We start from the raw sequence: 11412 nt of genomic DNA on the forward strand, positions 1-11412 counted from the left end.
TGCATGCATACACTTATATAACCAATGGTGCTGAATACTAGGCCACTAATCATGCCGTGCCTTTTTCTGTCTGAACAAAGGCTGATGTAGTCCATAGCAACCATAATTCTCACTAAACTGGGAGAATGGAACCAGTGAGGAAGGCTTCCTGGAGGAAGTTTCATTTCTGAGGGCAGTGGGAGGTTTCCTAGGTAAAGGACTTGGGGCCTTGGGCTAGAAGTGAGGTGAGGCTGGGCTCATTTGGGAGGGAAGAAATGGAGAGTGGCTTTGAATTCCAAGGTGGGTTTCTTGTGTGGGGTTATGGAGGCACCCAAACTTACACTTGGTTCAGGAGAGGTATAGAAAGCAGGGCTGAGTATGTGGGGAAGGAGGCATGGTGTCCCCCAGAGGAAGAGGAAGGCAAGCCCTAGTGTTGTCTGCAAACCCATAGCTCCCCACTTCTGTGGTACCTGACATGATGGGCAGGGCTTGGTCAGGACCAAGGACAGCTCCTGGCCTGGTGTTGCTCTGGTCCCCTAACAGGGTTCTCTCCCTTTCTGTCTCAGCCATAGTTCCACCCCTGCTGCCTCTCAGGCACCCTAGCCTTCTCAGTAAAATTGCAAGAGCAGGACTGGGTTTTCCTCACTCCCAGCCTTGAGCCATGAGTCTCCCTGGAGGCGATAGGAGAACTGGTTACTCCCATGTTTGTCTCAGTCTTTCTGTTCTTTTCCCAGTCTCTGTGCAAGTTCTGTGTCCTATATTCTTCATCCTCATTCAGTCTCTTCCCACACCAGCCAGCATCAGCCTCCCTTTCATGTCATTCCCTGAAGTAACTCTGTGCTCTTTCCCTTACCCCTCCTCCACCCCATTCATACCTTTTGGCTTTTTCATTTCTCCTGGGGTATGTGGAGATGTTTCACATTTTGTCCTTTTCTTCTGTAACATGACACCCAGGTGTCTTCTTCCTCCCGGTCATGACCAAATGTTTTATGTATATATATATATGTATATATATATATATATATATATATATATATATATATATATATATATATATAAAACCTGGAAGAATTAGGGTTGGAAAGAATGGTTTCTGAAATCAGACCTGGGTTTGGTACTGATTGTGTCACTGACTTGCTGTGTCTTATTAGGCAGTTATCCTCTTTGAACCACAGTTTCATCATCTGTAATATAGGACAACTCACTCCAAAGACTAAACTCAAAATGTGAGTCCCTGGTGAACAAAAAGTGCTCAGTTCAGTTCAGTTTAGTCGTTCAGTCGTGTCCGACTCTTTGCGACCCCACGAATCGCAGCACGCCAGGCCTCCCTGTCCATCACCAACTCCCGGAATTCACTCAGACTCACGTCCATCGAGTCAGTGATGCCATCCAGCCATCTCATCCTCTGTCGTCCCCTAGTGCTCAATATTTGCCTAATCTACAGACTGTTATGAGGATAATAGCGGATGATTTCAGTACATGTGTTATGCAGAGGACCGCTTTATGAAGTTTTATATCGAAATTAGTTTGCCCTTGCAATCCTATTAAAAGTACTACTGAGGAAACAAGTCATAAAGACGTTGAATAACTTGAGTAAGTAGTTACGTGGCATAGCCCAATATTCAAACCCAGGCAGTTTGGTATTTAACTTAAAAATTATGCAGTGCCACCTCCCAAGGTGATAGAGTGCACACGAAGTCCTTAACAGTGTAGGCGGATAGGAACTGCTCAAACCGGCGTAGTTATTTTCAGGCAATCGGTGTGTCTGAGGGGGCATGGAGGCTGAACGGGAACACCAGCGCCAGGAGACGAGGGCCAGGAGAACTACAACACCCACAAGGCTCCGCTCTTCCTCTGAGGCACTTCCGATTGGTTTCAGGCTCGGAGACCGACCATTGGTTCTCGGGATGGCTTGGCGGGGATTGGCCGTGCAGGTTTAGACGGTTATAATTGCCCGCAGTCCCGCCTCAAACACCCGGAAGTAGTCTCCAGGGGAGGCCCATGTGTAGTGGTAAAGCGGAGAAACAGGAGTTGCCATGGGAGAGGAGCTGGTTAAAGGGCTTAGGGCAGATTGACTCCCCAGTGCCTCCCCGCCCACCATCCCCACCAATCGATCCTGACCCCTTGAGGGCTGTTTTTGAGCACGCGGGGCCTGAAGCTGACGGAGGGAGGTTCCGATTGCCTGCTGCCACCCAAACTGTGCCTCATGGAGTCTACCTTCAGCAGCCCTGCAGAGGCGGCGCTGCAGCGAGAGGCAGGCTCTGCCGGGCTGCGCACTCCTCTTGGAGACCTGGACCGAGTGTACGAGCTGGAGCGAGTCGCTGGATTTGTCCGCGACCTGGGATGTCAGCGGGTGAGGGCATGTTGGGGAGCGGATGGGTCTACCAGAGGACTGGGATCTTGGGGTAATTTTGTGAGGCTGGGAATGGGGGAGATGCTTCGCTGGATGGAGGGACTTGGAAGGTTAGGTAGGGACTCCTGGAAAGGTTTCCCTTGAAGACACCTTCGGTGCAGGAGAGGCTGTTCCTGACTCCATGGTACATGCTTACAGGTGGCCTTGCAGTTCCCTGACCAGCTATTGGGAGATGCTGGGGCCGTGGCAGCACGACTGGAGGAGGCTACCGGGTCGAAGATGTTCATTCTGGGAGACACAGCCTATGGCAGGTGTGAACTTGAGCTTGAGTGTCGAGGGTGAAGTAGGGATCCAGGGCTGATGGTGTTTCTCCTTTATGACAGTGTCTGCCCTCAATAGCTTTGTTTCTCCTTCATGATGATTCCTTTCCTGATACTAGCTCTTTTTAGTGACACTGTCTTTTCATTTTTAATTGGAGGATGAGATGGTTAGATAGCATCGCTGACTCAATGGACATGAGTTTGGGTACACTCCGGGAGTTGGTGATGGACAGGGAGGCTTGGCGTGCTGTGGTTCATGGGGTCGCAGAGTCGGACACGACTGAGCAACTGAACTGACTGAATTGCTTAACAATATTGTGTTCATTTCTGCCATACATCAACACGTATCAGCCATAGTTTACATACATCCCCTTCCTCTTGAATGCCCTGCTTAGCTCCCACCCCGTCTTTTCATAACATGGTTTTCTTCACTGACCACATTTTCCATTGATGACAGCAATACTTTTCTTAATGAGAAGCTCTCTCATGATGGTATCTTCCCTGCAGCTGCTGTGTGGATGTACTGGGTGCTGAGCAAGCTGGAGCTCAGGCCCTTGTACACTTTGGCCCTGCCTGCTTAAGCCCTCCTGCCCGCCCACTGCCCGTGGCCTTCGTCCTTGGTCAGCGATCTGTAGCCTTGGAGCTCTGCGCTAAGGCCTTTGAGGCCCAGAACCCAGACCCCACAGCGCCTGTGGTGCTGCTCAGTGAGCCATCCTGTGCCCACGCCCTGGGTGAGGGTTTTGCTTGTGCATGCGGTAGGGTGGGCTGACCAGTTTGTGCCTTAATTCCTCCATTTCAGTACACTCCTGTGTAGTTCTCAACATGGGCTGGGCCCCAGCCTCTCCTTTTGGGTCCCAGTTAGTCTCCTGGGGATGAGGGGGATCCCGTTTTACCAGGCCCCAACCCTGACACCACCTTCTTCTTCCAGAGGCCTTGGCCACCCTTCTGCGCCCACGGTACCTGGACCTGCTTGTCTCCAGCCCAGCTCTTCCCCTGCCAGCAGGCTCCCTCAATCCAAATCCTGAGCCCCTGGAGCGTTTTGGGCGCCGCTTCCCTTTGGCTCCAGGGAGGTGTCTGGAAGAGTATGGTGCCTTTTATGTGGGGGGTTCTGAGGCCATCTCTGACCCTGATCTTGACCCAGACCTAAGCCGGCTGCTTTTGGGCTGGGCACCAGGGCGACCCTTCTCCTCCTGCTGCCCAGACACAGGTCGGACTCAGGATGAAGGTGTCCGGGCTGGGCGTCTAAGAGCACGCAGACGCTATCTGGTAGAGAGGGCCAGAGATGCCCGTGTGGTGGGGCTGCTGGCGGGCACCCTGGGTGTGGCCCGACACCGGGAGGCCCTGGCACACTTGCGGAATTTGACACAGGCTGCTGGCAAGCGTAGCTATGTGTTGGCCCTTGGGCGACCCACGCCTGCCAAGCTTGCCAATTTCCCTGAGGTGGACGTCTTTGTGCTGTTGGCCTGTCCTCTGGGTACCCTTGCCCCACAGCCTTCTGGCGGCTTCTTCAGGCCTGTATTAGCACCATGTGAGCTGGAAGCTGCCTGCAACCCTGCATGGCCACCTCCAGGCCTGGCTCCCCACCTCACACATTATGTGGACTTATTGCCTGGTGAGTGGTGGGGGCACTGCCTAAGCTAGAAACACTTGGGGCATGAAGCTGGGGGGCCGATATGAATCTTTTTTCCCCCCTCCCTTCCAGGCTCTCCCTTCCACGTGCCCCTCCCTCCAGCTGACTCAGAGCTGTGGGACGCCCCAGATGTATCACTCATTACTGGGGACCTCCGACCCCCACCTGCCTGGAAGCCATCAGATGACCCTGAGTGCTCAGCCCTGACCCTGAAGCCCCAGCTGGAGCTGGCTGAGAGCAGCCCTGCAGGTGAGTGTGGCAGATCTCCACTCCCATCTGAACCCTTGCCCCCTGTTCAGGTCATTCAGCCTCAACCCCCTCCCTCTGCAGCCTCATTCCTTAGTTCCCGGAGCTGGAAAGGACTGCAACCCCGCCTGGGTCAGACGCCGGTGACAGGAGCTGTAAGTGGAAGACGAGGAATTGCCATCGCCTACGAGGATGAGGGAAATAGCTGATACCACGTGGGACCAGAGCCACAGGTGGACTTAAGACCTTTAGTGCTCCCTGCACCAACCTCACTCTTCTGCCAGGATCCTTGAAGGAGCCTCTCACTGAGGCAGCCCCTCACTGAGGACAGGCTCCAGCTCTGTCTTGTCTTGTCCTGTCCTGTCACTGGCACAAGGCTTAGCCCATACTGGCTTGGTAAAGGTCTGTTGTTTGACGAGGGAACAGCTTTAGGTCTTCCCTGAAGCCTCTGGGCTGTCTGTTCTCCTGGGAGCAACCCAAGACCTTTGGCCAATCCAAGTTCCTGCTGTGCAGTTGAGGGTCTGCCTTTTTCAAAGGCAGGTGCTAGATGTTTTAGACCACGGTTTTTCAACCTTGGCACTGTTGATGTTTTGGGCCAGATGATTGTTTGTGATGGGCTGTCTTGTGCCTTATAGGATGCTTCGCAACATCTCTGGTTTCTGCCCAATAGATGCCAGTAGCATACCCTCTCCAATTATAATAAACAGAAACGTCTCCACATGTTGACAAATGTCCCCTATGGGGGCAAAAGCATCCCCAGTTGAGAATCACTGGTCTAGACTTAGCTACACAATACATGTGGTTTTCAAACATAAATTTGAATTAAGATTAAAAGCTCAGTTTCTCAGTCACACTAATCATATTTCAGTACTCAGATAGCCACATGAGGGGACGGCACAGATCCAAGACATTTCTATCACTGCAGAAAGTTCTGTTGGGCACTGCTGGTCTACACTGACTCCAGTTCGTTTCTCAGGGAGGTCACAGAAACTTGAATAAACCAGATAATTTTTCTCCTTGTTTTCTTTTTATTTATCAAATACTGCAAGTCCTGCACAGGTCCTGTTGGTTGAGATCTGAATCATATTTGATAGGAGTCCTGTCCTCACAGTGTAGCTGGGAAGAGAGGCAGCTAAAAAGGCAATTACCACAGGGTGAAACAGTATTCTTTATGTGGAAGGAAGTCCCCAGGGGCAGCTGGAGCCCAGAAGAGGCTTCTTAGAGGGTGTTACCTCAGCTGGATCTCTTGAAGGAAAAAAAAAATCAGAAGTAATGGAGTGAAAAGGATATTTGGACAAAGGGTACACCATGCTCAAACACACAGGCATAGACCATCATTGTGGGTACTTAAAGCAAAGCGGAGTTGCTAGGTCTTAAGGGTTTAGAGGGATGAAGTGAAAATGACTAACTATTTCCCTGCATTTGCTGAAAATCTGGACATATTGGCATTGTCCCCCTGGTGGCTCAGATGCTAAAGAATCTGCCTTCAACTCAGGAAACCTGGGTTCGATCCCTTGGTCAAGAAGATTCCCCTGAAGGGAATGGCTACTCATACCAGTATTCTTGCCTGGAGAATTCCATGGACAGGGGAGCCTTGCGGGCTACAGTCCAGGGGTTGCAAAGAATCAAAAACAGCTGACTGACTAACACTGTTAGGGTGTTGTAATTTCTGCCCTCAAGGATTGCACAGTCTATTGGTAGAGGCAGTTCTGTAAATTGATTGTGGTAATCAGGACAAGGTGGGCACCAGTCGTATATTCTACCAATAGGGATTGAACACCCAGGGTGTGCCAAGCACTGGAAACCAGCAGTGAGTTTAGGAATCCTTTCATGGTTGCTTACATGTTTGTGGTGGAGAAGACAGACCAGTATGCAGAATGGTGATAAGGGCTATGGAGCAATATAACACTGAGAAGGAGTGTAAGAGAAGGGGCTACAGTATTAAACAGGATGATCAGAGAAGACTTTGAAAGTGAGCAAAGACTGAAAGAAGTTTTGAGTGAACCATGTGAATAATCAGAAGAAGCTGAGGGAACAAGTGCAATGCATTGAGGGTACGTTTGTGTTCAAGAAATAGCCAGGAGGCCAGTACAGCCATTGGAAAAGACCCTGAAGCTGGGAAAGATTGAGGGCAGAAGGAGAAGGATAGGACAAAGGATGAGCTGGTTGGATGGCATCATCGACTCAGTGGATATGAGTTGGAGCAAATTCTGGGAGATAGTGAAGGACAAGCCTGGTGTGCTGTAGTCCATGGGGTTACAAAGAGTCACGACTTAGCGACTGAACAACAGGGCGGCCAGGGGAGGGAGTTAGCAAGAAACTATTCGGCAACGCAATCAGGGTAAGAAGCCTGGTAGACCATTGTAAGGACCATGGTTTTCATTGCGAGGGAAAGGGGAGCCACCGAGGTATTTAAAGAGAGTGACATGATCTTATTGAAGTTACGTAAGAATCGCCAGGGTGGCGGGAGACCCTAGAGCGGGCGCACCCCCCTGCTTCTGGCTAGGGAAAGCTTTCTGGAAGAACGTATCTTAAGATCATTAGGTGTTGGCCGACCTTGGGGTGAGCACGAAGAAACGTGCTTTAGGCAGAGGAAACAGCATGAGCTCAGCGAGGAACGGAGCAGACACCCTCGCGAGCTGGGTGGGACGGTCAGGGAGGAGGCCCGCGGGATCAGCACTGGCTTGGAGGCTAAGCTAGGGCGGCGGTGAGCAGGCTCGGGTGGAAAGCAGGGCTGGTGGGCCGGAGCTGGGTGGAGTGTCCGGGAGTACAACAAGCGGGCGCGGCCCTACCCTTGATGGACCGGCCAGGCAACGATCGAGGTATTTAGCAAGAAAGGTTTCGGGCCGCGAGACTACGATCACCACAATCCTCTGCGCCTGCAATTCTGGCGTCGCCAAATTCCTAGACCGCCGGCGACGAAGCGCCGGGCCCGACGTGAGGTCACGTGATGCCCGCGGGTCACGTGGATCAGTCAGGTGACACCGCGGGGTGGGCCGACGGGCTACGGGAAGGACGGCGGACGCAGGGACGCGGTTTGAGCTCAGGCCCCCCTCAACCCGCGTCCCGCCGTCTTTGCCGCCATGACGGGGCTAGTGCTGCTCTATTCCGGGGTCTTCGTGGCCTTCTGGGCCTGCCTGCTCGTCGTGGGTGAGGCCGGGCCCTGGAGGGCGGGGACGGCTTCGGGCCGAGATGACCCGGCTGGAGCCCAGCGGGGAGGTTGGAGTGTTGGGAATATTAGGTCCTGACGCGGGTTCCAATACCTCAGGCTCCTGGACTTGCCTCGCGTCTGTCTGGGCCCCTAACCCGGACAGAGGAGGCTCGTATCTGCAGCTACTTGAGGGGGGCCGGGCGCGGGCGGGGCTCGGTGGGGACCGCGAGCGATCGCAGCCCTGGTCCCCTTCTGTCACTGGGCTCCGTTCCCCAGCTTCCCGCGCCCTCCCTGTCTTGCTCCGGACGGGCCTGCCTGGGTCGCGAGCCAGCTGCTCCAGTTCCTCTTTTCCCGGTCGTTTTGCCCTCCCCCCACACCAACAGCGTGTTGAGTAAACAGCGGCTCAGACTGGGCTGGCTGCATCTGGTGTGGCCTGGCCCGAGCTATTGCTCCCTCCCCTCCTCCAGGGTATTCAGGCCTCCTACTGGCTCCCCTTGACGGGTCTCCGTCTGGGATATGGTGTCACAGAGGGAGATAGGTTCTTGAGAGAATGGCAGAAAATGGAGGCCTGAGCAGAGGAATCTGTATAGGCAGCTGTGGTTTCATTTTGGGGAGAGCCAAAGGACTCTGTCTTGACTTAGGTGTATGCAGTCCTTTGGGAAGCTGGCCCATCTCCTGGGCAGCAACGTCTTGCCTAAGTTGTGGAGCTTCTGTCTAGAGAACAGGCCCCTAACCCCGTTTTTCTCATTGCTGTAGGAATCTGCTACACTATTTTTGACTTGGGCTTCCGCTTCGATGTGGCATGGTAAGGGAGAGGTTTCCTCTAGGAGCTTCTTTGACACCTGCTGTCCCTGATCTGAACTCTTTCTCTCCCCACCTGCCCCCGCCCCCCAGCTGTCTGGGGTGTGGACCATTGGGAAATATGAAGTGTTTTGTTTCAGCATCCAGGACTGGAGGGGTTGGAGTAGGGTCTGGGTGGATTTTGTGCCCACTCCTCCATAAGGACTGAATTGTCTTTCCCCCTGTCTGCACACCAGGTTCCTGACGGAGACTTCCCCCTTCATGTGGTCAAACCTGGGCATTGGCCTAGCTATCTCCTTGTCTGTGGTTGGGGCAGCATGGTGAGTGTTGGGGTCATGGGACAGGGGAGGGGCTGAATCATAGCAGGGGGTGTCATTGGGTTCTTAGTCATCTTGGGGGCAATGACAAGTTTGGGCTTCGCTCATTAGTTTCTTATTTGTCCTTCAGGGGCATTTATATCACTGGCTCTTCCATCATTGGAGGAGGGGTGAAGGCCCCCAGGATCAAGACCAAAAACCTGGTCAGGTAAGTGTAGGACCCTTGTAAGGTTGTCAGAACCAAGTGGGAGCTGCCTGTGTATTTGACCTACATTACATGTTGCTCCTGACCAGCCTTCTGATGGGGTGGGATGTCAGTGGGGGAAGGTGGTTGGAGATTTTCCAGGGAGGAAGGTTGGCTTCTTTCTCATCTCTTTCTCTTCACCCCCTAACTCCCCATTACCACTGCCAGCATCATCTTCTGTGAGGCTGTGGCCATCTACGGCATCATCATGGCAATTGTCATTAGCAACATGGCTGAGGTATGGAAGACTAGGTGGTATGGGTATCAGTTCCAGTGTGTTTTATATTGCTTGGTTGGGGAGGGGGAGTGGAGTAGGGAATGGTTTCTGATTATTTCTCTGCCTCCCTCAGCCTTTCAGTGCAACTGACCCCAAGGCTATTGGCCATCGAAATTACCATGCAGGTAGGTAGGTGTGTGAAGGCAGAAAACTGGGGCTTCACAGATGATTCCCCCTCCAGCGCACATCCCAGCTTAGACTCTTCATTTTGATTTTCTTTGGCCTGCTTTGCAGAGTTGGGGTGGTGGTTGGTCCCATTAGTCCATGTTGGATCCTTGCCTTCATTTTCCCCTGTGTCTGATTCGATATCAGTGCTCCCTTTCCATCCCTCCAGGTTACTCCATGTTTGGGGCTGGCCTCACAGTGGGCCTGTCTAACCTCTTCTGTGGAGTCTGCGTGGGCATCGTGGGCAGTGGAGCCGCCTTGGCTGATGCACAGAACCCCAGCCTCTTCGTAAAGATTCTCATCGTGGAGATCTTTGGCAGTGCCATCGGCCTTTTTGGGGTCATCGTTGCAATCCTTCAGGTGCTGAATCCCCCTGGGGAGCCTCTTTCCTTGTCCCCAACCCAGTCTCACCCTTCTTCTGGAGGAGCCACAGTGCTCCCTTCTACATCTGTAACCATAAGACCCCTGCACAGCTTTCGCTGCCTCCTCATCTTCTGGTTTTCTGCTTTTGAAGCTTTCCATTTATTTCTGTCTTTAACATGGCATCACTGATAACATCTTTTTTTGTCTGTTACATTGTTTCTATGTATGAAAGATGTGGTCTCTTTTCCTGTTCTGTTGTTTCTTCTGTTCCTCTGTGTCTTTGTGGTCTAGACCAGGTTGGGATCTTGTCTGTTGTGGTCTGTCTTGGTGTGTTTGACTGTATTTTCAGTTGGACAGCATGTCTGAGATGTGTGTATCTTGTTTGTCTGACAGTGTGTGAGTGTGGCTAAGGATCAGCCTGAGGATCTTGAGCGTGACTGTGGGCATCTGACTGAGTTGACTCTTAAGAAACTGGCATGTCCATATGCCACTTCTCTGCATCGAACCTTGTAGTTGTCTCTCTGTCCCCGTTCACTGTGTTTGTCAGAGCATGTCCATCGTGGTCCAGTCATCCGCTGGCTGTGGCCTGGCCATCCTGCCATGGGTCTCATCTTCTGTTGTATATCATTGTCTAATCAATTTTTTTGCCCCTGCCTGATTTCTCCTTTTCTTCTTTTGCAGACCTCCAGAGTGAAGATGGGTGATTAGATGGTCTGTGTGGGTGGGGCCGTGCCTCACTCGTATTTATTTGTGATTTTCCCCGGGACAGCTGGAGCTGTGCCCCTTAGGCTTCCAGGGGGCTCGGTGTTCGGGGCCACCCTATACTCACTTCGTGCCGCCTGTCGGTTTGGAGGCTCTGCCTGGCTGGACCCTCAGTGTGGGGAGGGGGCTGCAGATGGCTGTGCGGCTTCACACCTGTGTCCCTCCCCCACCTCATCTTCCCAGTGTTTGTGAAATAAACGTGCTATCGGTCTGGGTCAGTGCTGCTGCTTTTGTGTTCCTTCGCCACCACCTTTCACAGAAGAAGGGTAAAGAGACTTGTAGGCCTCAACTTCATGCCAGCCTCTCTAGCATTCCAGTTCATATACGCTGTTTCTGCTCTGGACAGCACTGGCTCCTGGGTGGGAAGGGAGTGGTGCTGGGCTGAGGCCTCTGTAGCTCTAACCCTCTTTATTGAAGGAGCGAGTCTGGGGATGTGGGCCCCTTGCTTGATTGTGGGAGGAGGTGACCAACCCCGTGCCCTCAGGGCTCTGGTCAGCTCAGCCCCAGTTGACTGCATTTATTACCTGGTTCTCCCCTGGGGCATCCACCGTCTCTTCCTCTGGGGCCTTGGAACCCATTCATTCATCTGTGTTCATCCCTGCAGCATCCCATGCCAGAAGCTAACTTATCTTATGTTCCCAGGGCTGTGCCCAGCTCCTCCCACAGCTGTCCAACCTCTTACCCAACCTCCTGTTCCCCTAGAAGCTCCTGCCACACACACTTCGGTTCACACCTTTAAGCGTCCTGGCCAACTAGCAGCCCTCTCCACCGGTGGACCTTTTGATTCTGCTCCCACCGACGAGC

The 11412-nt window shown here is 52.8% G+C and overlaps 2 protein-coding genes across 3 annotated transcripts; both read left to right on the plus strand.

Moving 5' to 3' along the window:
• Window positions 1-1938: 1938 nt before the first annotated feature.
• DPH2 (diphthamide biosynthesis 2) lies at window positions 1939-5542 on the plus strand. Of its 2 annotated transcripts, XM_069588974.1 has the most exons (6): window positions 1939-2332; window positions 2531-2643; window positions 3160-3383; window positions 3581-4264; window positions 4355-4531; window positions 4613-5542. In XM_069588974.1, the coding sequence occupies exons 1-6, from the start codon at window positions 2186-2188 to the stop codon at window positions 4735-4737; spliced, it is 1470 nt and encodes a 489-aa protein (XP_069445075.1). In that variant the 5' UTR covers window positions 1939-2185; the 3' UTR covers window positions 4738-5542. The 2 variants fall into 2 exon arrangements, with proteins under 2 accessions (XP_069445075.1, XP_069445084.1); XM_069588983.1 differs by lacking the exon at window positions 3160-3383 and having other exon boundaries at window positions 1949-2332.
• Window positions 5543-7456: 1914 nt separating this feature from the next.
• Window positions 7457-10826, plus strand: ATP6V0B (ATPase H+ transporting V0 subunit b). Its single transcript, XM_069589167.1, has 8 exons — window positions 7457-7678; window positions 8436-8484; window positions 8717-8800; window positions 8928-9005; window positions 9210-9279; window positions 9392-9443; window positions 9653-9843; window positions 10528-10826. The coding sequence occupies exons 1-8, from the start codon at window positions 7612-7614 to the stop codon at window positions 10552-10554; spliced, it is 618 nt and encodes a 205-aa protein (XP_069445268.1). The 5' UTR covers window positions 7457-7611; the 3' UTR covers window positions 10555-10826.
• Window positions 10827-11412: the final 586 nt, after the last annotated feature.

Source organism: Ovis canadensis, chromosome 1, assembly GCF_042477335.2.
Source record: "Ovis canadensis isolate MfBH-ARS-UI-01 breed Bighorn chromosome 1, ARS-UI_OviCan_v2, whole genome shotgun sequence".
In the NCBI taxonomy this organism is placed as follows: Eukaryota; Metazoa; Chordata; class Mammalia; order Artiodactyla; family Bovidae; genus Ovis; species Ovis canadensis.

Coding starts and splice junctions, on each gene's coding strand:
- DPH2 (XM_069588974.1), top strand. CDS start 2,186: ATGGAGTCTACCTTCAGCAGCCCTGCAGAGGCGGCGCTGCAGCGAGAG. Junction 2,333..2,530: donor GCGACCTGGGATGTCAGCGG/GTGAGGGCATGT, acceptor ACATGCTTACAG/GTGGCCTTGCAGTTCCCTGA. Junction 3,384..3,580: donor ATCCTGTGCCCACGCCCTGG/GTGAGGGTTTTG, acceptor TTCTTCTTCCAG/AGGCCTTGGCCACCCTTCTG.
- ATP6V0B (XM_069589167.1), top strand. CDS start 7,612: ATGACGGGGCTAGTGCTGCTCTATTCCGGGGTCTTCGTGGCCTTCTGG. Junction 9,006..9,209: donor AAGACCAAAAACCTGGTCAG/GTAAGTGTAGGA, acceptor TACCACTGCCAG/CATCATCTTCTGTGAGGCTG. Junction 9,444..9,652: donor CCATCGAAATTACCATGCAG/GTAGGTAGGTGT, acceptor CCATCCCTCCAG/GTTACTCCATGTTTGGGGCT.